The sequence below is a fragment of the Sceloporus occidentalis genome, unplaced genomic scaffold (genome assembly GCF_023333645.1).
Source record: "Sceloporus occidentalis isolate IW3139 unplaced genomic scaffold, rSceOcc1.0.p SCAF_6, whole genome shotgun sequence".
Classification (NCBI taxonomy): domain Eukaryota; kingdom Metazoa; phylum Chordata; class Lepidosauria; order Squamata; family Phrynosomatidae; genus Sceloporus; species Sceloporus occidentalis.
In genome coordinates, this window is record NW_028316986.1 from 88,613,549 (window position 1) to 88,637,732 (window position 24,184).

Sequence of the window (24,184 nt, forward strand, 5' to 3'; positions counted from 1 at the left end):
TGGAGCAGCAGAAAACAAGCTTGCTCGCTCCTCAATATGACATCCTTTCAAATATTTAAACAGAGCTATCATATCACCTCTTAACCTTCTCTTCTCCAGGCTAAACATACCCAGCTCCCTAAGTTGTTCCTCATAGGGCATAGTTTCCAGACCCTTCACCATTTTAGTTGCCCTCCTTTGGACATGCTCCAGTTTCTACACATCCTTTTTGAATTGTGGTGCCCAGAACTGGACACAATATTCCAGGTGGGGCCTGACCAGAGCAGAATACAGTGGCACAATTACTTCCCTTGAGCTAGACACTATACTTCTATTGATGCAGCCTAAAATCGCATTGGCCTTGTTAGCTGCCGCATCGCACTGTTGACTCATGTTCAACTTGTGGTCTACTTGGACACCTAGATCCCTTTCATACGTAGTTACATTCAGCCAGGTGTCCCCCATCCTATATCTGTGCATTTCATTTTTCAGAATGAACCTTACATTTCTCAGTGTTCAATTTCATTTTGTTAGCTTTGGCACAGCTTTCTAGTCTATTCAGGTCATTTTGAATTTTGATCCTGTCCTCTGGGGTATTAGCTACTCCTAATTTGGTATCATCTGCAAATTTTATAAGTATGCCCCCAATGTTGTCCTCCAAGTCATTGATAAAGATGTTGAATAGCACTGGGCCCAGGACAGAACCCTGTGGGACCCCACTGGTCACTTCTCTCCAGGATGAAAAGGAGCCATTGTTGAGCACCCTTTGGGTTCAGCCAGTCAATCAATTACAAATCCATGTAACAGTTGCTTTGTCTAGCCCACATTTTACAAACTTGTTTGCAAGAATGTCATGGGGAACTTTGTCAAAGGCCTTACTGAAATCAAGATATACTATATCCACAGCATTCCCTTCATCTAACAAGCTGGTAATGATTATATTGATTTGCCTTTAGCTAAGTTGCAATTCTATGGGGATGTAATCTTAATACTTTATTATAGATGATAAAGCATTATTGCCTCAGTTATGCTTAGTTATCCTTATATTTTACAACCTGAAAAACTGAAGAGAAGACATTTTGCAGCTAAATAAAACAGACAAGACAGGAAAAGAAAACATCATAAAACTTTATATACCTTTTTTTCCATGTTGTTTATTTCCATGTGGTTGCAGACCCGTAGCTAGCATGGGGCAAGTGGGGCAGTGCCCCCAGCCAAAGTGGGCCCCAACAAGAGGGAGACAGAAAAACTTATGCTGTATCTACACTGGAGAAATCACCTGGATTGGCACCACTTTCACTCTTTCCTGGCTCTAGGCTGTGGAATTCTGGGAGTTGGGACCACAACAAACTCCAACTCCCAGAATGCCATAGCCTTGAGCCAGAATGCTTAAAAGCAGTGCCAAACTGGGTGATTTCTCCATTGTAGATGCAGCCTAAGTCTTTTTCTCTCTGGCGCGCGTCTACGTGCTCCCCTGCCCCACCTGGGAGTTGGGGTTTGTTGTGGGACTGGGCACATTCACACACGGGAAGACCTTTGGATCTGAATTGGAATCCCTCTTCCTCCCCTCTTCTTCTTCTTCCTCCCCTCTTCTTCCTTCTCCTCTTCCTCCTCCTCTTCTTTGCCATTGCCATCCTCTGAGGCTGAGAGATTGTGACTTGCTCAAGGGCACCCAGCAGGTTTTATGTTGAAGCAGGGAATCAACCCCTGATCTATAAAGTCATAGTCCAGTACTCAAACCACTACACCATGCTGTTTTTCCTGGTATCAACTTGACTTAAACTTCTGGCAACCCCATGAATGAGAGACCTCCATGTCACCATCTCATTAACAGCCCTACTTAGGTCTTGTAGACTTAGGGCTATGGCTTCCTTGAATGAGCCTATCCATCTGCAGTGCAGTCTTCCTCTTTTCCTAGTGCCTTCTGCCTTATCAACTATTATTGCCTTTTCTAGTGAGTCACTATATGTCCAAAGTACAATACAGTTTAGTCATCTTGGTTTCTAAAGATAGTTAGGTTTGATTTGCTCTCGGATCCATTTATTTGTCTTTTTAGCAGTCTATGGTATCTGTAAGACTCTGCTCCAGCACCACATTTCAAATTAATTGATTTTCTTTCTATCAGTTTTCTTCATTGCCCACCTTTCACAGCCATGTGTAGAAACTGGAAATACAATGGCACGGACAATTATGACTTAGGTGTTCAATGATATGTCTTTGCACTTGAGGATGTTGTCTAGTTCCTTCATACCTACAGACGTTGTAGGCCTGTTCTAAGTTGTAGGCCTCTTCTGATTTCTTGATTCCAGTCTCCAGTCTGATTAATGACTGAACCAAGGTATGAAGAATCTTTTAACAATTTCAGTTTCTTCATTGTCCACTTGACTTTCTTCAGTAATCTTTCCAAATCTTTGCCATTTTCTGCTAGTAGTATGATATCATCTGAATATCTTAATTCATTGATGTTTTTCCCTGCAGTTTTCATATCTCCTTCCTCTGACTCTAATCTTGTTTACATATATGTTCAGCAGTGGCTTAGTGGTTAAGATGCCCAATCTGACGATTGCAAGGTCTGCAGGTTGGCAGTTCATGACCTAAGTGTTGCATGATAGAATGAGTTCCCTTCACTAGTCCCAGCTTCTGCTAACCTAACAGTTCAAAAGCATGTAAAAGTGCAAGTAGATAAATAGGTACCATTTCATTGGGCACAGCATTCTGTGCAGTCATGCTGGTCTCATGACTATGGAGTCGTCTTCAGACAATGCTGGCTCCCTTGTTTTAGTAACAGAGATGAGCCCCCTACATTCGGACATGACCAAACAAACTCGTCAAAAGGGAAACCTTTACCTTTACCATTATACAAGTTAAATAGATAGGATGATAAAATGAAGCTGTGCCTATTCCACTTGCCATTTGGAAACCATTCTGTTTCTCTGTCTTCTGACCTGATGGTGACCTCTTGTCCTGTGTATGAGAACAATCAAATAGTGTGGCTCATCCATTTCTTTTTGAGCGATCCGTAGTTTTTCCTGATCTTCATAGTTGAAAGCTCTCCATAAATGGAAAACATCTCAGAAAAGACCACATGAATGGGATCACTGGGCTCTTCTGTCCCAAATCATTCAGAATACATTCTGTTAATGGTATCCAACAGTACACTCGTCCCTCATCATTCACTGGGATTAGGGGCACAGGACCCTCAGGAATGTGGAAAAACTGCAAATACAGTAACAAAAACACTATGTTTTTACCTGAGAGAACTGTTAGCGTAGTTGCGCAGTCCATGAGGTACCATGTCAATGTCTGGCACCAGAGTCTCCACCTTCGGAGACGCAGGCAGCTGCTTGCAAGCTGGAGAAACACCTCTCCCCTTCAGTGTCAGTGAAGAGATACTGCACACAAACATCTCACAAAGGAGGCTTTTATTTTTCAGAAGTTCCACTATATACAACGCTGTCTTACAACTCCAACACCGTCCACAATCCACCATCACAACAACCTGCACTGTGACTTGAGACACACCCCTTATATAGCCAGGGCTCCATGTGGCCTTTTGGCCCTGCCTCTTCCTTCTGTGTCACAATGATCTCTGGCCCTATCCAGGGTGACTTTGCACATTTGCAGCCTTTTGCAGCACTTTACTGCACTTGGTCACCATAATCTCTGATGTCACTTCCCATGACTCAGCACTGGTGGAAAATAGTGACCCTTTGTTGTCCAGTCACTATTTAATACCACATTGTGCATTTTCTCAGGACTCTATTTCCCAACAAGAACACCTCTCTAGGAATCTCTAGGTCCTCCAGTGCAACTCTGTTGTCAATATCTGATAGACATAGACCTTTTTGTAGCTCATTCAGAATAATGCTGGATGAGCTACAAATGCCAAGAGCAGCATTCTCTCTAGGAATCTCTAGGCCCTTCAGTGCCACATTTGGTTAAAAGTGACCACAGAGTTGCTCTGGAGGACCTACATATTCCTAGAGAGAATATATTAATAAAATCCATGAATAACCAAATCCGCAAAAGTCAAAGCAGCAAATGTGGAGGGACAAGTGTACATGCTTTCCCAGCAAGGGCCTTCCAATGATGTCTGTGGCTCAAAACAGACCCCAAATCTGTGCATATCCCCTCTTACCACTTAATTCTTCAGCACTGACCCTCCATACTAATTTGGCTACTTACTTGGTAAAAGTCACACAATTTTTGCCTCTCTTGCTGTCTCCAGAAAAGCCAGCTTCCTTCTCTGCCTGTGACAGTGCTTCCTTGCGTTAGCACTTTCTTTGCCCAGGATGGCACACCAGGACTGGGAATGCTGGATGTGCACATGCCTCTGCCTCATACACACATATTCCTCCAATCCTGTGCTTTCCTATGCCTTTATGCATTCTGTGATTTAGGTTCAATCAGACCAATATTTTTTTTCCAAAGCTATCTTTTTTTAAAATAGAATTTTTAAGCATACATTCTTCTGAAATTTTACAGAGGACCTAACTAGTAGCCTTTATTCTTTTTATGAGCAGCAGTCATAATTATCACTAATTGCTGATGATAGGCGTTATAGGCATTAAAAGTAAACAACTGATCTGCATATGTAGAAGTCACAAGGCACATCTTCTGGACACAGGGTGGTGAGTTGGATGCCATCTACTCCAAATGACTTTCTGGCCTCCTCTTCCACAGCAGGGGCAGATTAGCTGTGCATCTCACTAGGGTGCGTTTGTCCTAGCTGCGAGCATATTTAATTTCTAGTATAGGATATTAAATACATATTTAATAGTGTGTTTAAAATTATTGTACCTCACCCACTTTTCTTTAACTATGCTGATTACTCTCATTACACTGACAATACTCTTAAGCTAGTAGAGTATAAAAATGCTCTAAAATATATTAGGTTTTATAAAAAAAAATAGGCAGTGAAATTGACAATAAAAAGGTAATATGACCAATTAGCGTCATGGTACTTTCCACTGTATCAGTTGTTACTTGCAATAATATAAAGTCCTGACTGCCTTTCCAAACTATCTGTCTGTTATAAATTTAGAAAATTGTGGTTTAAAAATTGTGGTTTATTCTATGTCTCTCTAAGATTTTATAATATTAAATGGAAAATAATTAAACGCCTATTTAAAAAGGTGGCTTGTGATGTTCACAGCTGAATTTATGATACTGAAAGAGGCAAGTTATTTTTAAAATTCAGCATTAATTTCTTTGGTAACATTTTTTTAAAAAGCCCTGCCTGTTTGGTTTTGTTCTTGCATGCCCATGTAGTTCTTTAGTATCAAGATCAGTTGATTCCCAGACCTAATGCATAGAGCCCTGTTATTATAATAAAACAGGTCTGTAGACAATTATTCTTCTGTTGTCTTGATGATTTAATGATGAAAGAAGCATAATTTTATGTCAAGCTGGAATTAGTAAAATCAGCTAGATTCTGTTAAACCAAACATATTTTAGTTAATCTGCTTTGGCAGTACATCTGTTGGAATTCCTGACTCAGTGAAAAAAAGAAATGAAGGGGTTTCTCCTTTCAGAATTGCACTGAACTGTATTATGGATAAAGTTCATGAACCTGCTTTATATTCCATGCTGGCTGTTTTTCAGCAGTAGTCTAAGAGCTACAATGGGGTTGCTTTCTAGTATCATTTTAAAACTAAGCTTGACATGGAGCAGCCCTTGTGACAGCCCATTTCTCTTGCTGATATGGGGATTCTTATCTATAGAAATGGGTCCTGTTCCAAGCTTGAATGTCTTCTTGTGTGGTTCAAAGGCAGGCACTTGCCTTATTTACACTGTGAGACAGAAATAGATCCTATATCAGGGTCTAAAGTGTTGTTTTTAAAAAGTCTTGCTGTGAACTGGATAGCTGTGGAAAGTAGATGTGTTGCCAGCTGTTTTGTGCCTCTTTAGTATTCACTTCAAAACGAATAAATTTTAAAATTACATTACAAACTTAATTAATTTCCAACCCTTCTTTTGGATCAGAATTGTGAAATTTAGTTGAAAGTACTGCTGCTTTCTGGGAAGAGTTGAGTTTGCTTTGTGTCTATACCAACAGACATGAGTTAGAATAATTTGGATTTTTTTACAACAGATTAATTATGGCCTGCCAGTTTGCTTTCAGATCTAGAAAGTGTGTGGTTAATATAGGATCCAATCAGGCTGTCTCTAACACATGGCCAGGAATGGGAAAGGTGTGATGCGCAGTCCACATGTGAATTCCAGGGAGGGTTTTTCTTGCTCTCAGGAGGCCCCAAAACTGTTTTCTCCCCACATGTCCTCAAACATCCCCTAGTGGCATGAGAGGCAATTCTGGCACATTTTAGGGACCCTGGCTTTCTATGCCAGAATAACACTCTTTTCCAACAGAAATTGACTTTTGGATCACCTCCTAGAATTCTAGAATTATACAGTTGAAAGGTACTCCAAAGCTTTTCTAGTCCAAACTCTTGCAATGAAGGAACACATAGCTAAAGCACTCCTGAGAGACGACTATTCAACCTATGTTTAAAGATCTCCAATGAAGGAGAGTTCACCACCCTTCACTGCTGAACATCTCTTACTGTCAAGAAGTTCTTAATAATATTTAGATGCAATCTCAATCTCAATCTCTCTCTCTCTCTCTGTAATTCTTCAAGTTTTCAGCTCCCTAAACTGTTCCTCATAGGGCTTGGTTTCCATAGTTTTTACAGACTTGGGCACCCTTCTCTGGGCATGTTCCAGCTTATCAGTATTTTTTTTTATAATCTTTATTAAAGTTTACCGTACATATATATAAAAGCATACATGTCTACATGCAAATCCATAACAATAACAATAACATACAATACAAACACTCAACACTCAGCTTATCAGTATTTTTGAATTGTGCCACCCAGAACTCAGCACTGTATTCTGTTACTGTTACTTCCCTCGATTTGGACACTGTACTCTTAGGGGTAGAACAGACTGCCCCAAAAGGGTGGATTGGGCTTGTCCCAGAGCTGCTTGCCCCAGAACTATGTCAAGGATACACCGCAATTCCAGTCCGCTCCTCTGCTAGCCCAAATAGGAGTGGAAAATATCCTGGGTTTGGGCCATCTTAGGGGTCCCTGGCACAACCCCAGAGTGCCTTCTGGGTTCTCTAGGGGCTTGCGTCATCAAAATGCCATACCCCAGAGTGGCTGGAAGCCACCCCCATGTGATAGCCCAGTGTGACTTCCAGGAATCATGGGGGTGTGTGCTGTCAACACACCACACCCCCATGCCGCCCTAAAGCCAGGTTTCACAGGCCAGGCCGTCTGTTAAAATAAAATAAATAAAACCTTTAATTATATCTTGCTCTTCTGTAGCAAGACAATCAGAGCGGCTCACAGTAAAACGTCCACATACAATATAATACTTAAAATTACAATATCCCCCCCTTAAAAAAAGAATTAAATATATTACAATTAAAAGAGTTTTAAAATCAATTTATAATAAACATGACATAGGCAGGGTGGTAGTAAATACACGGTGTTAGTGAGGTTATTGATGCAGCCAAGAATTGCATTTGCTTCTTTTGACATCACACTATTAAGTCATGTTTAGCTACTGATCTACTGAGAGCCCTAGATCTTTTGTACATGTACTGTTGTGAAACCAGGTGTCCCTATATTTGTGCCTTTCTTTTTTCCTGCAAAAAATAGTTCTCATTTATCCTTGTCAAAGTCCATTTTAAAGTTTTGTCCCAGCTTTCCAATCTATTAGGACCATTTTGAATCCTGTTTCTGTCCTCTGCTAACCCTTCAATTTGGTTCATCTGCCAAGCTTGTAACTGCATTTAAGAGAGAGAAGGAGAGAGAATTGATTTGGCATGACTTGTTTTTTCAGAAACCCATCCTGACTCTTAGTAACCAGAGCATTGTTTTCTAGATGTGCACAAACTGACTTTTTAATTATCTGTTTTAGAATCCTTTAGAGTATTGCTGTTAAGCTGATCAGTTTGCTGGAAAATTTTTCTTGTTGGAAAAAAATGGTTTCCCTTGGCTCTAAAATGGCACAGAGAGAACCATAAATGTGATATTGCTCCCATCCTCCCCGGGAGCTTTTGAGGACCAAAGAAAATCCCCCCCCCCCCCTCATGCAGAGGTGCAGACTCCAAGCTCTTCTGTGAGATCATTGCAGCCCCTTATCCCTGACAGTCACCCACACCCATGTTAGGCAAAGTGATATGGCCACTTTAGACAGCAGTTTTTTGATCTCATAAAAGATCAGCAAATGTCTAGTTATGTACTTTGCTATTATTATGGCATTTTTCCTGTTCAGGATGGGGCTTTTTGAGCTCTTCTGCTTTGTTTGTCAAAATGAGTTGCCTAGCTTGGTTCCGTGCATTTTTACCTGGGTGAGTGGATCATACTAATACTGTTTGCCCCTCTGTAGCTTTCCATTCTTCACCTGCTACAAGGATCCTGTCTCTGGATTGTTTTCCTCTGTGGATCCATCTGCCTTCTCTATTAGTGTGCCAGCAGATATTATCATAAGCCAGTTGGCTTTTTATTTCCCGTCTAGAATTTTAATGGAACTGTTTTCCTTGAGTGGGGGCGGGGGAGAGACATGCCTCAAGGTTCTCTAAGAAATAGATAATTTTTTGGTTTGGCTTTGTGGCTCTGTTAACAAATTGCAAGAGAAGCATGCATATCAACTAAAAGGAACCAATAAAGGGTTCTTAAGAGAAAGCACTTCATGATAAAAGATCTGCAATTTGTAGCGGGGACTCTAACCCCACCAGACCGGGAGGGGTCCTTGAGCTATCCGGCACAAAGAAGAAGTCAGGAGTCCGAGATGGTCCAGGTTAAAAACGCTTTATTACTGCGCAGGGCGACAGCACGCCTGAATGGCGATACCAAGACTGCCGCAACCTCCCTTGTTTGAGTTACATACTTATACATTTTCTCTGTCTATCTGTGCCTTAGCATAAGCCAATTACAGAAGCAGAATAGCCAATTCCTAATTTGGGTTATACTTCCTACCTAGTCATGAGGTGATCAAGAATTGTTAAAAAAAGATTAGATTCAAAAGTTCATGAGCAGGTTTCAAAGTTTGCTAGCTAGACAACCAGGTGTCTCTGCAGAAACTACTAACTGTCAAAAATAGCTTTGTGGTTAAGCTACATGAAACTAATAGGGGAGGGGGAGAGCAAAGAGTAGAACTGCCAATGGTCTTGCTGTTCAAGTGAAACATTGCTGTTTAAGCAGAGCTTGTCTACGTGGCACTTCTAGCCTCTATTCCTATTTCTTAGCATGAGCATAGCCATTTTATATTTATAAACTTCAAACCTCTCATTCCCCCCTTTTTCTTGTTACTTGTGTTAACAAGTAACAGCTTTATTCCTTCTGCTGGAGTTTTTATATTCATTTTCCTCTGGTTCATTTCTCTCTACATCTCCATAAGTATCACCTGTGCTGGGGATCTTTTGGTAGGAACTTAACATTACCATTTCTTTAGCTACAGAAGTATTTATCATCTTTGTTGTCACATTCTGAACATACTGCGTTAGACATGGTAAGCACATGCAAATGACAATACCTATTAGCAATATTAACAATCCTGTTACAACCATACCTCTTACCCATCCCAGATTTGGTATCCAGGATGTCATCCATGACCACCAATCACTGGTCGGTTGGTATTTCTTTCTCACATTTTCTGCTATCTTGTGCAGTTTTTCTACATCCGTCTCAATTTCTCCACTTTCATTAATAAAATGGCAACAAGTGGTGTTTAGCCACATACATAACCCTCCTTCTCGACTCAATAAGTAGTCCAATGCAATTTTATGCTGGACCAAAACCTCTGCCAATGAGTTTACTTCTCTTTGTAGAGTCTCCAATCCTTCAGCAGATTGGTTGGCTAGACTTTCCATTTGGTATGACAATATTCTGAGCTGTTTTATATTCCAAGCTACCCCTAACCGAGGTGCTATAATGGCTGCAAATTTCTCTCCTCCAGTGAGGTAGGTATTATCAGGGTCATATCCATATTTTTCATCATATGCCCTTTTCCTTAATGTATGTCTATGCCAACCAAATTGTCGATCCCAGGCTTCTAGGGGTTGATCTTGTGGATGGAACCTTAGTTCACCAGCCATAAGGGTCCCAACAGTACAGGTACCATTCCACACAGGTGGTAATATTTTACCTGCCCATTGTTCACAGACCCAATACACACCCGGGGGCAGTCCTCCTATCCAATTACCTGGACCGGCAAGTGGTCCCATTTGTCTGCTCAGGGCCCCCAAAAGCGTACGACTTCCGATCTGTCCAAATAGAGTAGGTTTACCTTGGCTGGAGCAATTCAAGGGATAGGACATTCCTGTGCAACTTTTGCTCCCAAGTTCGCACGTCTTAATAGCATAGTGGAGCCATATCCCATACTTAGGTTCCCTATCCACATTGTTTTTCTACCATCTCTGATTGCTGATAATGGCAAACACATAAAGCTGCCTGGGGTCTGTCATTTTGTTCTAATAAAAATTGTGCCTTATCGAATGTCGAGGGAGTTCCTACCCCAAAATATACCCTGGTTATATTCCATCCTGTCAAATTTAGAGTTGCTGAGACGGTAACTGGCCACCCCTGATCATGGTGTGAGGGGCCATGTGAACACATGCAACAACTGCTCTGGTTGAATTCCTTAGAGATGTTATTCACCATTTGATGAAATCTGTTTTGTCCCCATCCTCCATCACATCCTATGGGAAATACAAACATCATAACAATACATCCAATGAGCCATAGAATAATCATGTGCTGAACTGTGAGACATATGTGCTGTGATGATGGGGGACAAATTGTGAGTGAGGGAATCTGTGGTTGATAAATATAACTTGTGACTTGAGTATTTTTATAATGTCCCTTCATTCTTTCAGAACCATTCTCGGCCAATGGTTCCTCCCTTGCTTCAGGGCGGGGCATGGTCCCCTGACCCTGGAGAGGGGGCTCCCGTTGCGATGCTGCCCTCTCCTCCATCTGGAACCTGGAACCTTTTGAATTTTACCTTTAAGGGATTGTCCTTGTTGGATTGCACCTGCCACTCAGGGTCTTTTGAAGTGTGGTCCTTTTTGATTCTGGTATAGTGAACCCAGGGTTTTACACCTTTAAATTTTACAGCAGTTGGAGTGGTCAGCAATATCACATAAGGTCCTTTCCACCTTGGTGCCAATGGGGTAACTTTCCAGTCTTTTAACCATACAGATTCACCTGGGGAGAAGGAATGTAGAGCAGTAAAAGGGAAAGGGTATCTTGCTTCTCCCACATATTTATGCAATTTTTATAACACTGACCCCAACACTTGTACTTCATTTATCAATCCTTATCTCCCCAACTGTGTCAAATCTCCCTGTAATTGTTTTACACCCAATGGAGGTCTACCATAGACCAACTCATAGGGAGACAGGCCCAACAACCTAGTAGACATACATCTGACCTTAAACAAGGCCATAGGCAAAACCTGCACCCATGTCAATCCTGTCTCTTTACACATTCTTCCGATTGTCCCTTTTAAAGTTCTATTCATCAAACACCATCCTAGAATTGCTGGTACATATATCTTATTGTTAGGTTGAATAAGTAATTCTCCTTGTTCAGCTGCCCCTTCCTTCATTGCCCATTCCTTTTCTTCTTTTGTGTATGACACCTTTTCTGGGATTATATCCTGAATGTCCATGTAGTATATCTGTTCTGGTGGGTTTTGTTTTGTTGCCAACCTGGCTTCTGTGTCAGCTTTTCTGTTTCCTTTAGTAACTGGATCATCCCCATATTGATGTCCTTTATAATGCATCACAGCTATCTTTTTAGGCTTCCATACTGCGTCTAATAGAGCCAGGATCTCCTGTGAATTCTTAATAGGATGTCCTGAAGATGTTAATAGTCCTCTTTCTTTGTAAATTGCCCCATGTGCTTGAAGCGTTAAAAATGCATACTTTGAGTCTGTGTAAATGTTAACTGTTTCTTCTTTTCTCCCAACTTTAAAACTCGTGTTAGTACAATCAATTCTGCCCTTTTGAACAGATGTCCCTTTAGGTAGAGCTCGTGCTTCTATTACTTCCTCTTTCTCAAAACTCACTCAGGATCACAACCTCCAAAACTCAAAAATGCTAAAATAATGAAACAGTGTCATTTTCTCCAAAATTCAAAATTCAAACAGTCCCAAATACTCCCAAAAGTGGTTGAATATCAAGTTTTCATAAACAACAAAAATTTAAAAAGTAAAAAATTGCATCAAGAACTGAAAAACTCTTTAAAGTCTGGAAATGTTTTTCTTTGTTAGAAACCCTTCTCAGACTCTTTCAACTTAGCAAGATGTCTCTCTTTAGTTTTATTGTTGTTGTTGTTGCTGTATCAAATGCAGTTAAAATTGATCTCTTATTCTGCAATGGTAACTTCATCTCCTTTTTCATTAGAATGGCACTCTTGTTATGCTCTGGAACTCTTTGTTAACTCTCTAGTGCCTCCAGTGTTCACTTTCAGGGTATCCCTCTGTAGCCCACACATTCTCTTATCTCTGGCCTTGAGGAAGTGAAAGTATCTCTCATCCTCCACTGGCAAGAAAAAGAGGGGGGGGGGGCAGAAAAAAAAAAAGGCTTCGTTCTCTAGAAGGAAACTTCTCCTTTTCAACAGCTCAACAAAGTTTCCCAAAAAGCTGTTAACAATCTTATTCCATTTATTTCCTCATTGTCCTCCGCTTAATGGATTTATTTATTTACTTATTTTTCTGGCTGACTGTGCTCCAGGATTCCTCTCTCAGGATTTCCATACATACATCCTTCCTCAGCCTGTATCTCCACAATCCAAAGACTTTTTGTGAATAATAACTTCTCTTCTTTTACTTGGTTCTTTCATGTAGTCTGCATAACTTTGCAAACCTGTCTTTACTCTTTAAATATGGTTGTTCCGCAAGTCTCAAGTCCCTCTGACTTGTTTTGCTCTGTATTCAGGTTCTCTGTTACTTTAGGATAGCAAAACTCATTTGTTTCCTAACTCAATCTGTGGAAGTTTGTTGTTTGTACATGATATGTATAACACTATGTAAATTTACAGTGTTTTATAAATAAAAATTAATAATAATAATTCTTCCTTTAAACTTACACAGATTGGGATTATATTTTTCTTTAACAAGAGTGTTTTTCACACAAACTGGTATTTTATTAATGTGATTTTTCTTCTTACATGATACACACAGTCCATTTGGGTGTTTTTAAATTACTCTAACACCCATTTTTCTTTTAAACACTCCAGGCTTTTAATCTTTCTTTTACTCACACCCCTGGGATTTATCTTCTGTTTAACTTTAACACAGTCCTCAGAGAGGCATTTTCAAATTTCATCACCAATTTCTAGTTTTCAGGCAAAGTCTGTTTCAAAGGCATGGGCATCCAGGAACATTTAGAATTTATAATCTATTCAGTGGATTGTATAAACTTTAGTCTCTTCCAATAGGTTGACAAAAGGGGGTGTTATTTTCTTCCGGTCCGGTATAGTCTTTTCCTACTTCTTCTCTGGCTTGAGTTAATGCCATGGTTTTCTCTTCTGGGGTTAGGAGGACATTTAGCAATTGTTGAATATCTAACCAAATAGGTATATGAGTACCCATGATCCCTTCAATTAGGGTGGACATGTCAGTCGGGTCCTCAGACCATGGTGGCCTGCTTGTTTTCCAATTTAAAAGGTCACTACTGGTAAAGGGGACATGCTGATATGTGACTCGGCTGTCGTATTTGGAAATGTCCTTTTCATCAACAGCAACTGGATCTGGTAACAATTTTATTCTTTTACCTTTCTTCTTCTTCCCCTTCCAATGGGGGCATTTCCTCATCAAAACAGATTAGTGGTGTTTCTTCATTGAATGGTAATTATCTTATAGCCTCCTTAGGTTTTTCTGTTTTAACTACCATGCAACATTGTCCATGGCAGATTTTCTTTTACAACATTGTACCCTGTCTGGATGGTACTTAGTTGTAAAGGCTAACATTTTCTTTTTAAGTTCTAGGTCCAAGGACACAATAACTGGCCAGGGGAAATCTAAATGGAAAAGTGGCCACTCTAACATACAAAAGGTTTTCTTATTTGTTTCAACTTCCCTGTTTTTCGGTGCCTGCCGAAATGTGTTTTTCTCCAAAGTTTGCTAACATACAATCCAAAGACGTCTTGTTTTTTGAACTTTTTTCTCCCTTTACAGACTAGGTCTTGGGGCACCCTCACTAGTCTGTCTTAACACCTGTATCAGAATTTCAATAACCTGTAATCCAAGGGTTTTTGCCCCTAGACTAACTTAAACCCATTGCGGGAAACTGGTTCTTGGGGCACCCTCACCAGTCCCGACTTCCTACAATTGTATACTCTTACTGAGTTTTTCTAAGGCCTTTTCCTATTTATTCCAACCCACGTGGTACAATTTCAACAATCACACAGGGTTAACAGGGATTCGTGGTCGTTTGAGGTAAAATGGGGAAACGACCACTTGAGGCACACAGACTGTTAGCCCAAACTTCCGGATGCACATACAGTAAGTTATGGGAAACGTAACAGCCTTATGGTTCACTTTCACACACCACACAAAAGCCTCCCAAACATTTAATACAATTCCCTTTTTATACTTGCCTCCTCCTTGGTGCACCAATCCCTTGAAGCGGTTAATCTGGCCAAAATAGTCGGCACCTTCCACCGGGACGACTACGTAGGACGGCACGAGAACTGCCAACGGTCTAAAGTCAGGGGCGCCCTCTCGTCGCACAGAGATCACTGTCGTCCGCCGAAGACGTGTCGGTGGGGTGAGGCTAAAACCTCCTCCTGAAATCTAGGCAAGGACAGCTCGGTTCCCGGTCAGGGAACCAATAAAATGTAGCGGGGACTCTAACCCCACCAGACCGGGAGGGGTCCTTGAGCTATCCGGCACAAAGAAGAAGTCAGGAGTCCGAGATGGTCCAGGTTAAAAACGCTTTATTACTGCGCAGGGCGACAGCACGCCTGAATGGCGATACCAAGACTGCCGCAACCTCCCTTGTTTGAGTTACATACTTATACATTTTCTCTGTCTATCTGTGCCTTAGCATAAGCCAATTACAGAAGCAGAATAGCCAATTCCTAATTTGGGTTATACTTCCTACCTAGTCATGAGGTGATCAAGAATTGTTAAAAAAAGATTAGATTCAAAAGTTCATGAGCAGGTTTCAAAGTTTGCTAGCTAGACAACCAGGTGTCTCTGCAGAAACTACTAACTGTCAAAAATAGCTTTGTGGTTAAGCTACATGAAACTAATAGGGGAGGGGGAGAGCAAAGAGTAGAACTGCCAATGGTCTTGCTGTTCAAGTGAAACATTGCTGTTTAAGCAGAGCTTGTCTACGTGGCACTTCTAGCCTCTATTCCTATTTCTTAGCATGAGCATAGCCATTTTATATTTATAAACTTCAAACCTCTCACAATTGATCTAACTTTTTACTTCATAAATTACTCTGTATAAGTCCAACCAGAAATTCAAATGTCAGAGCCTTCTGAGCATTTCTTAGAAACTGGAAAACAACTGGACAAAACAAGTAGATTCAAACATCAAAATGCACAATATTGGCAGTAATCCCTAAGAGCTGTAGGGAAAATGGATCATTCCTTTCCTTTCTGTCTTGTCCTGCTCTTGTCCTATTCTTTCAAATGCCAGTTTATTCTTTATTAAATAATTCCTACCTTCAGCCTTAACAATGTCAGATGACTTGTGTGGTCATTTGAAATCTAAATAATATCCACATTCTTTTAAGAAACTCATTTAGTTTAAAGAAGTGACTCTACATTTAGGCTTTTAATTGCAACATTTCTGGAGGCTTGTTCCCTCAAAATAATCCCATGATCTGTTGTGTCATGTAAAAAGGTCATAAGGAACTTGAGTGTTGGAAGAAACGTCTGTGAGCTAGAACTGTATTGTTAGAGCAGATGTTATTACCCATGTGTGATATCATTAACTACCACATGACTACAACTATGCGTAAAAGAAGCCTCAAGAGAATACCTTGAATAATTTGCTGATATACATTGTGGTATGTAGATAAGAAATATAATACATATGCAAACCAGTGGCTGAACATTTTGCCAGGTTAGTGAACTTTTCCAAAAACACCCTGAACTGAGGCAGTCAAAAATATAAAAGAAAAGCAGGCGACTTTTAGAACCTACCTTTTCACTTTTGTAGGTGGCCTTCAGCATACTTTTGTATTATTCTTGATCGTGTAAAAGATTCTTTCTGCTAGTACATTGTATACCACTTTCAATATGCTGTCTTTGTGTTAACAAAGGCTGTCTTTGAAGACTAGAAACTACTGTGTTTTTTTTCTAGAACTTCTCAGTTTCGTGTAGTGTTTAAAAGAGATAAGTAGCCATGTAACATGATGAGGTTGGGAGATGAGAGATACTGATGAGAAAATGATTAAAATAATCCTGCACCTCTGAATTTAATAATTGCCATTGTCCTGCATTCAGAACACTGCAATTAAAATCTCTTTGTCAGGTGGTATTCAACTCCTGGGCTTAACAAAAAGAACCTTTCTGTTTCTAGGAATGGCCACAGTGCATGTTTTAATTGTTTTTTGTCACATATGGCTTCTTGCTTTTGTGGAAGTATATTGATACCACTGCTAGTCAGTAAAACAGTTAATAAATATATTTTGCTTGAAGAAACCTTGGGTTTAATTTTGCAAAGTTTTAGTAAGAGCAGATCTTCTGGTAAGCAAAAGGAAACATCTGTTTCCTGATTGTACTGTATACGGATTCAACTATTTTACATAGGAAATTCATTATGAAAAAAACTCCTAATATTTCCTCCTGTATATGAGCTCTTTTGAGTGCTGAAAACCAGTGGGTGACCTTGATCAAGTCACAGCCTCTCAGAGGAAGCCCAAGGCAAACCCTTGTGAACATACAGTTGGCCTTCCGTTTTTGCAGAGGATCTGTTCCAGACCCCCCCCCCCCCGTGCAAACGGAGGCTCACGCATATTCAAGCATCATAGGCTTGAATGGGGCGTGCCCTGTGCATGCGGCCCAGGCGTGCGCGCCATTGGAGATAGTGGTGATCGCCCCTCCGTGGATATTTGAGGGCATGAATCCCAGATCCGCAAGTTAGAAGGGGCAACTGTATTTTGCCAAGAACCCTGTGATATGTTTGCCTTAGGGTCACCATAAGCTGAAAATTACTTGAAGGCGTACAACAATAATATGAGGTCAATATTTCTACTGGGGTGGGAATCATACAGCCCTCAGATGTTTTTGGACTATAGCTCCCAGCATTCCATTGGTTATACTGATTTAGAGCTGCTGAGACTTACAATCCAACAATATGTAGAGGGCTGCAGGATTTCTATCCTGGTTTAAATCCAATTGCTAGTCCTATTAAGAATTGGTCCACTTAATCAATAGGATTTACATATATGTTGATTTAGGATTCTGCATTTGATTCAGTGGGTATACTGTAGTTTGAACTAGCAATTGGATTTAGGCTTATATTTTTGTTATTAGTAGCTATTGGGGTCATTCTTATACATATTAAAATAAGTGAGGAAGCTGGAAAGCAATGCATATACAGTTTTAGGAGTTTTAGAAACTATGACCTGAAACAGACGGGCGAAATAAGGCAGCTTTTGGCTGCTTTGGGGACACGGCATGCAGATGACGAACGCCCCCAAAGCAGCTGGAAGCCATGCTGAGAGCACGCTGAACAGGGAAAATCTGGCACAAAAAGGTGCAACTAAACCCGCTCCTTCTGGCATCCTCTTTGGGATTGCAGCGGCGACTTGCTTTCAGATCAAGCCATCTGGTCTCTGAGGTACTGTGCCGATCAGGAGCTGACTAGGGCTGGAGCAGTCAGAGGCCACTCCAAGCTGCCAGTCTGCTTTGCTCCTATGCAGAAAAAGATATTCTGATTGTTTTTCATGCCTATAGATGCGTAACTTTATTTATTGTAATATTTATTTTATTTTCCCACCTTTCTCCCAATATGGGACCCATTAACTAAGATTGAATTGTTTCCATGTGTAATAAGAGCATAGAGGGTTTATATTGATAAATGAGAAATTGCTCAATTCACTTAATATTATCACAAATAGTTTTAGGGTTCATACTCAGAAAAGGTTTAGTTGACTAGAAAAGCTGACTTTGTCGTTATAAACTAAGCCAGAATTCTTGTTCAGGAATACTTATTGATTCTGCTTCTGAGGTTGTTTTGACTTCCCTTCGCACCTGCAGAACTTTGCATGCAAACTGCACTCTCACTCAGCAGGTAACCAGTTTTAGCGAGTCTCTCAGTAAAGGATCTTTGACATCTTTCTCTGTTTACAGGAACATCATATTGAGAAATGTGTTGTTGAGGATTATCTTGTCAGTCATCCCCAGCAGCTCAGAGCATAGACCAGAGTAAGAACAGGTTCTGGAAAGAACATAACAACTGGTACATTTTTATCAGTGTATCAATTAGCCTGGAGATTAGCTAAGAATATCCTAGTTCTACCTGGTACCTTGAAAAATAAACAAACCAGAAATTTTCCCTAGAGGTCCTTCACCAGATATCCAGAAGTGCTGACAGTATTTTTGGTGTTCAAAAAAAAGTATGTTGCATAGAATGACAGGACAATGCTTCCTTGTTTTTCAATGCTTACTGATGTAGCAATTTCAGACTACAAATTCATATTTGATTTTTGTTAGTAATAATAAAACTAATGTATTGTGGCCTGTCTTCACATAAATTTCCCAATGCATGGTTAAATAGTGATCCCCCCCCGCCGCTACTTACTACTTACAAAAATGTCTATATCGTTGAGAAGATTAACAACCCACAGTGCACATCCTAAAAGATCTGAGTCTCTATTAGTCAAATATAGCCAGTGTGCTTCACAAGTCAAGACAAGTAGTTTCAAGACTTAGTAGGACTCACCACTACTAATGACTAGGACTGGGGAGTAGGAGTATGAGTAAGGAGTAAGAGGTTTTTACAGGAATAGGAGTTGGAGTAACATTAAGAAAAAATACCTTACTCTGGAGCAGGACAAGGAGTAACCCCAAAATCACCACTACTCCCCAGCCCTGTTAATGACATTTCTTTTAAAAAGATACATTTCTTTTAAAAAGATGACATTTCTTTTAAAAAGATAGAAAACGGTGGGCAGAGATTTATGATACTATAAGTTAAGCAGGGTCAAACCTGGTTAGTATTTGGAAGGGAGGTCATCAGGGGCTGTAGGCCATATTTATAGAGTTATAATGCAAACAACCTCAAAGTATTCCTTGGCTAAGAAAACCACTATCTAATTAATGGGGCCACTGTAAGTTGACAGTGGCTTGAAGGTGGCTGCCTGCGTAACATGTGCTTTAATTGCAAATTCTTTCAGAATTGTTGGTTTTCAACATACTGTTATTCCACTGTTACATTTATATAACTGTTATAATTATGGTATACTGTATGCATTTAAATGGCACAACAAATTCTGTCTTCTTAAAAAGTAAAGTAAATTGAGCTTCCCCCCCCCACCCCAAACATTTTGTGATATGTGTTTTGTGTAACACAGTATACCCCCACCCCCCACCCCCTTTAGTTTAATAACTTTGCAACCATATTGTATTATTGGGAATGGGGATGTTTCAAGGAAGTTACAATTTTTTTTGCACGTGACTTTATGATGGATACCATGCCACAGGTATTTTGTTTTTGTGACTTCCTTGAAATATATTTGAGAACCCTCAACCATATTAAGATTTGCATTATATTTCTTCATTTAACCTGTCATATTCATGTTATAATCCATAATATGTATGCACAATATAATTTTTCAGGACTTGAAGAGTAATATTTTTCCTCTCTTTTTCACAACAGATATTTGGAAAGATAATAGAAATTGGCTAGACAGAATAGTCTGTTCACCAACATCTTGAAAATTTCATTTTTCCCTTATGTTCCAGCGTCTGTTACTCTTCAGTGGGATTTCACTGAATATCAATTAAGCAAGAAGGTGGAGATTTGGAAAGCAACCACAGAAAGGATGGGATTTTAGCCAACATAAACACTTGGGATGTTGACCAGAAATTGCATAGAAATATTATATCATTTTATATTCTTCATAAATATTCTTTATGTATTCATTTATATGTATTCTTTATCTCAGCAATTCCTGATATGTTTGAGAAAAACCAAATTGACATTTATATTTTAAATGGTATTTTGCTCTCTTTTATGGGGGAGGGGAGTGTTCTAGGATCTTTTTTTCACCCCCATGCAGTGAGGCTGACTGACTAGTCTTGTACCAAAACTGCCTAGCAGATGGTGCTTTAGTAGTAAGCAGCACCCCTACTCAGGTTTTAAGCATATTATGGAGGTCTTCCAGACTAGTGAATAAGCACCCCTTCCCTGTGTTAGAGCCATCTTCCATCTAAGTGGTGCAGTAGACGGCCATCTGTCTGTCCAGACTATATTTTAAAGACGATATCTGTCTGTCTTTTGACAACTTCAGCTTTTGCAATAAGGGAAATACATGCATGATTTGTCTATAGCACATGCTTTCTGTTGCTGTATATATAGTAAATACAGCTTTACCTTCTACGTTGTTTAAAGTAAAATACTGCCTTGGATGTCCTGGGTCAATTTTTCCACCATATTTGGTGGAGAATAAAATTTGGTTTTCAGAGCATGTTTGTTGTAGTCCATGAAGTTGCAGTGAGGGCTTGAAAGTGAATGCCTTATAGAATCTTTGACACTGAAACTGGACTAAATAAAACTTCCATGATTCTGGAGGATGGTGAGTATATGCTTACCTGTCTTCCAGATTAGCAAAGCTATAATGCATTAAAACAGTAAAAAATACATCTTTGGCAGATTCATTCAATTTTGCTTTTCCTGGGATAGCACTTAGTTCACCCACCCAAAGCGGCACTTAGTTTATTTTATTTTGGAAAAGAAATGTGAGGCTACAGTAGCTGAAGGTATATATTGGACAGATCCCTGGACTTCTTGTGCTTGGAGTCCTTGTCACTACTTTCCCCCCAGATAGAAACTTCGGAAAGGGAACAAAGGAAGTTTCCTATAGCTCAGTGAACAGACCTGGGTTCTGTTTTCACACCTTGCCTTATTAGTAGGAAATACAACCATTTTTGCAGCTCAAGATACCCTGCTTTGCCTTGCCTAAACATTGCTTACCAAATTGACAGTGGTGCCAATACAACATAAATATACTACTACTAGAAATCAGCACCACTGAAAACCTCCTAATGTTTGTAGACTTTCCTTTAGGAATGAAGGGATAGATTTTGCTATATAGGTTTGCAGGATTTTATGTCACTCTATAATCCTTATGGACTTATAAAGTGCTATAGTTCAATTGCCACTCAATTTTGGTAGCAGTATGATACAGCACCTGGACAATTCAGGCCCTTCTGACCATGGCAACTTTCTGCTAAGTATTGCAACAAAGTGTAACGGTGTCTTTTTTCTATGTTTTCTTCACAATCTACAGAATGTGACAAGCTAAGGAGAGATGGCTATCGAAGTTCTCAGTATTATTCTCAGGGTCCAACCTTCTCATCTTCTTCTAGTGCCCTCTGTGGAAATTACCAAGATGATTATGAAGAAATTGAACAAAAGGTGAGGTAACTATTACACAATGATATGAGTACATGCACAGATAATCCCAAGTGAATTCATCTTAAAGCTATAGAATTGCAGAAGTCACATATGTTATGTTCCATATTCAAAAATGGTATGCTGAATCTTAAAGGCTGTACTGTTTTAGAAATGCAACCTTTATGTTCTATAATGCAGCTTAGCTGAAGAAAAATAATTACAAAGCAAACATCTCTGACAATGTTCCATACCAACACACTCACTGATTTAAAAATCAGTTTGATTAATTTGTATTCCTTTTTTTACTTTATTTTATATCAATACACACACACACACACAAAACGCTTCTATATGGACAAGTAGAAAATAGAATCATTATCCCTTCATAAATACTGTAGTTCTGTTGAAAATTCAGAGTTTCAGTCCTGCCACAATAGCTGACAATCGCTCCTTCATCACCTGTTTCTTATTTATCCATTGATGTGTCCAAAGTGGACTCTGTGCCATAGTGCATTATTTGGTTCACTATGCTCTGTACATAATTACTTGGTAATATCTGACCCTTGTGTAAACAACATGTTATATGTTCACAACTTATCTTCATGGCTTTATATTCCACTATGTGTCTACAGTTCAGTTTTCCCGATATCATTGATTTTACTAGCTTGCCTGTATCTCTGTCTCACACTTATCCACTAGATATATTAAAGCCCTAGAAATAAATCAGCAGAAAAATGGAAAACTGTTGTTTTTCAGTATTTCTAATAAGAAATCTGTAAAATTATGGGGGTGGAGGAAATCATGATTTATCTTTCTCCTTTTGAACAGGTGAAATACTTTTTAAGACAAGGTTTTGCCTACTTTTTCAGTGCCAACCATTTTAACCCAGATATCTTCCCTTCTCAACCCCACCCCTGCCCTAGCCACCAGCCAAAATCTCTCTTCCCCTTTGATGTAGCCTCACCAACCTCATTTTCTATACTTCTACTCTCATATGCTCCTAGCTTTTCCCTTAAGCTTCTGCTTCCTTCTGCTTTTTATTCCCATTCTCATAGTCCTCTGTTTCTGATTGCCCATCTCCTTTCATTTCCCCCTCCCCACCTTTACACACCTTTTCTGGCTGTTTTTTTTTATCTTTTTTCCCTTGTGTATCCTCAACACATAGTCAAAGCTCAGCCACACCTAGCCTGTCTTTTCCTCAAGCTAGTCCAAAGACTTGCAATTTTTCATTCAGGATGGTAACATCTGAACATTTTCATGGCCCAGCATGAAACAACCTGTATGCAAAGGAGCAGGTTGAACAGTAGCCATTTTAGCTCTTCAATATGAATACTAAATTGTTGGTTATATCATTCTAGCACACTTAAACTGGAAGATAAAGGCTGAGTAATGATATTTTATAAAGAAGGACACAATGCATCTTCCCAAATTCTTAGAGGACTTCCTTGGTTGCTGGTCCTCAGCCAGGGATAAATACATTACAACATGACCTCCAGAGGTCTGTGTTTGCATGCACAGTACTTGGAGCAATTTGGATGGGATGGTTTACTTTCAAGTAAATTGGTCTAAAATTCAGTGAGTTTGAATTTGCAGTATACGTTTTGTCTTAGCTTAACTGGAAAGTAACAGGGTGTGTGGTGTGTGTGTGAAGTTCTGCGTGTAATTCAGTATATCCTGACTGTTTTGCAACCTTGTTTTTGTTGTAAAATGAAAAAGTCAAATGGTGTTCAATTGCACAAATATTAAGTTATTTATAAGCTAAGAGAAACAAAAATTATATGTGCACCTTAGCACTGTGATTGCTTTATAATGGCATTTTAGAGAGGTTATAGATAGGTCTACTTTCATATTACTTAATATTATAACATTCAAAACACAATCACTTTTATATTTTATAATTAAGTTTCTGCCAGTTGAGTTCCAGAGTATTTTATCACCCACTATTGCTCAGAGATGTTACATCCAGTCCATTGTTAAAGGGCTATTGCCCTATTTACGAGAGAAAGAATCTCCTCTTTATGTGGAGCTGGCATTCTGGAGACGGGATGATGCATGGAACTGAAGAGGTTTCTGGGAAGAAGTAATCAGTATGGGAATATATTTGTAAGAAAAGACTGTCAGGAATAAGAGATAGCTTTTGGTGTTCTTCCTTTTCCTCACCTGAGAAGGTTTTGCTTAACCAATAGTTTTTCCTAGATCATCTCAGGAAACAATGCTGCTACATTAGTTAAGAGGTTAATTGGCATGAGTTTGGACTAGATGGCACTTGTGGTCTCTTTCAGCTCTCTGTGAAAAATATTCAAATATATGAAGGATTTAACACTTGAGGCCTAGAAAGCTGCTGTCTTTCAGTATAGAATATCCTAGGCCAGCCAGGTAATAATCTGGCTAGATCAAAGATAATGTTCATTGATATAGTTCATGAATTGTCATGCATCTTTAATTTGTCTCCTATATCGTCATTCAAATCACAGAGGTATCCTTGGCCCAGGTAGAGATATATTATATGGAGCCATTATATGAGAATTGGCTACAATTCAAGGTCATAGTTGCAAAGCAACCCCCCCACCCACCCAGTAGCCCCTTATTTAAGTACAGGTTATCC

At 39.6% G+C, this 24,184-nt stretch overlaps 2 protein-coding genes across 7 annotated transcripts in view; one reads left to right on the forward strand and one right to left on the reverse strand.

The window, feature by feature from the left end:
- Positions 1–24,184, forward strand: part of NHSL1 (NHS like 1) — a 232,883-nt gene that overhangs the window by 173,598 nt on the left and 35,101 nt on the right. For all 6 annotated transcript variants that reach the window (XM_089530283.1, XM_089530278.1, XM_089530281.1 and 3 more), the window contains exon 3: positions 21,473–21,600. In XM_089530283.1, coding sequence (XP_089386409.1) covers positions 21,473–21,600 — 128 coding nt within the window. The remainder of the gene's footprint in view (positions 1–21,472; positions 21,601–24,184) is intronic.
- On the reverse strand, positions 8,786–15,409 carry LOC149311065 (endogenous retrovirus group FC1 Env polyprotein-like). The gene is made up of 2 exons (XM_089530285.1): positions 14,598–15,409; positions 8,786–11,198 (listed from the first exon to the last, which is right to left on the reverse strand). Exon 2 carries the CDS (start codon positions 10,307–10,309, stop codon positions 9,308–9,310), a length of 1,002 nt encoding a protein of 333 aa, XP_089386411.1. The 5' UTR covers positions 10,310–11,198; positions 14,598–15,409; the 3' UTR covers positions 8,786–9,307.

What these genes read in the sequence shown, in the direction of transcription:
- LOC149311065 (XM_089530285.1), bottom strand. Translation starts at nt 10,309, where the DNA reads ATGTCCTATCCCTTGAATTGCTCCAGCCAAGGTAAACCTACTCTATTT.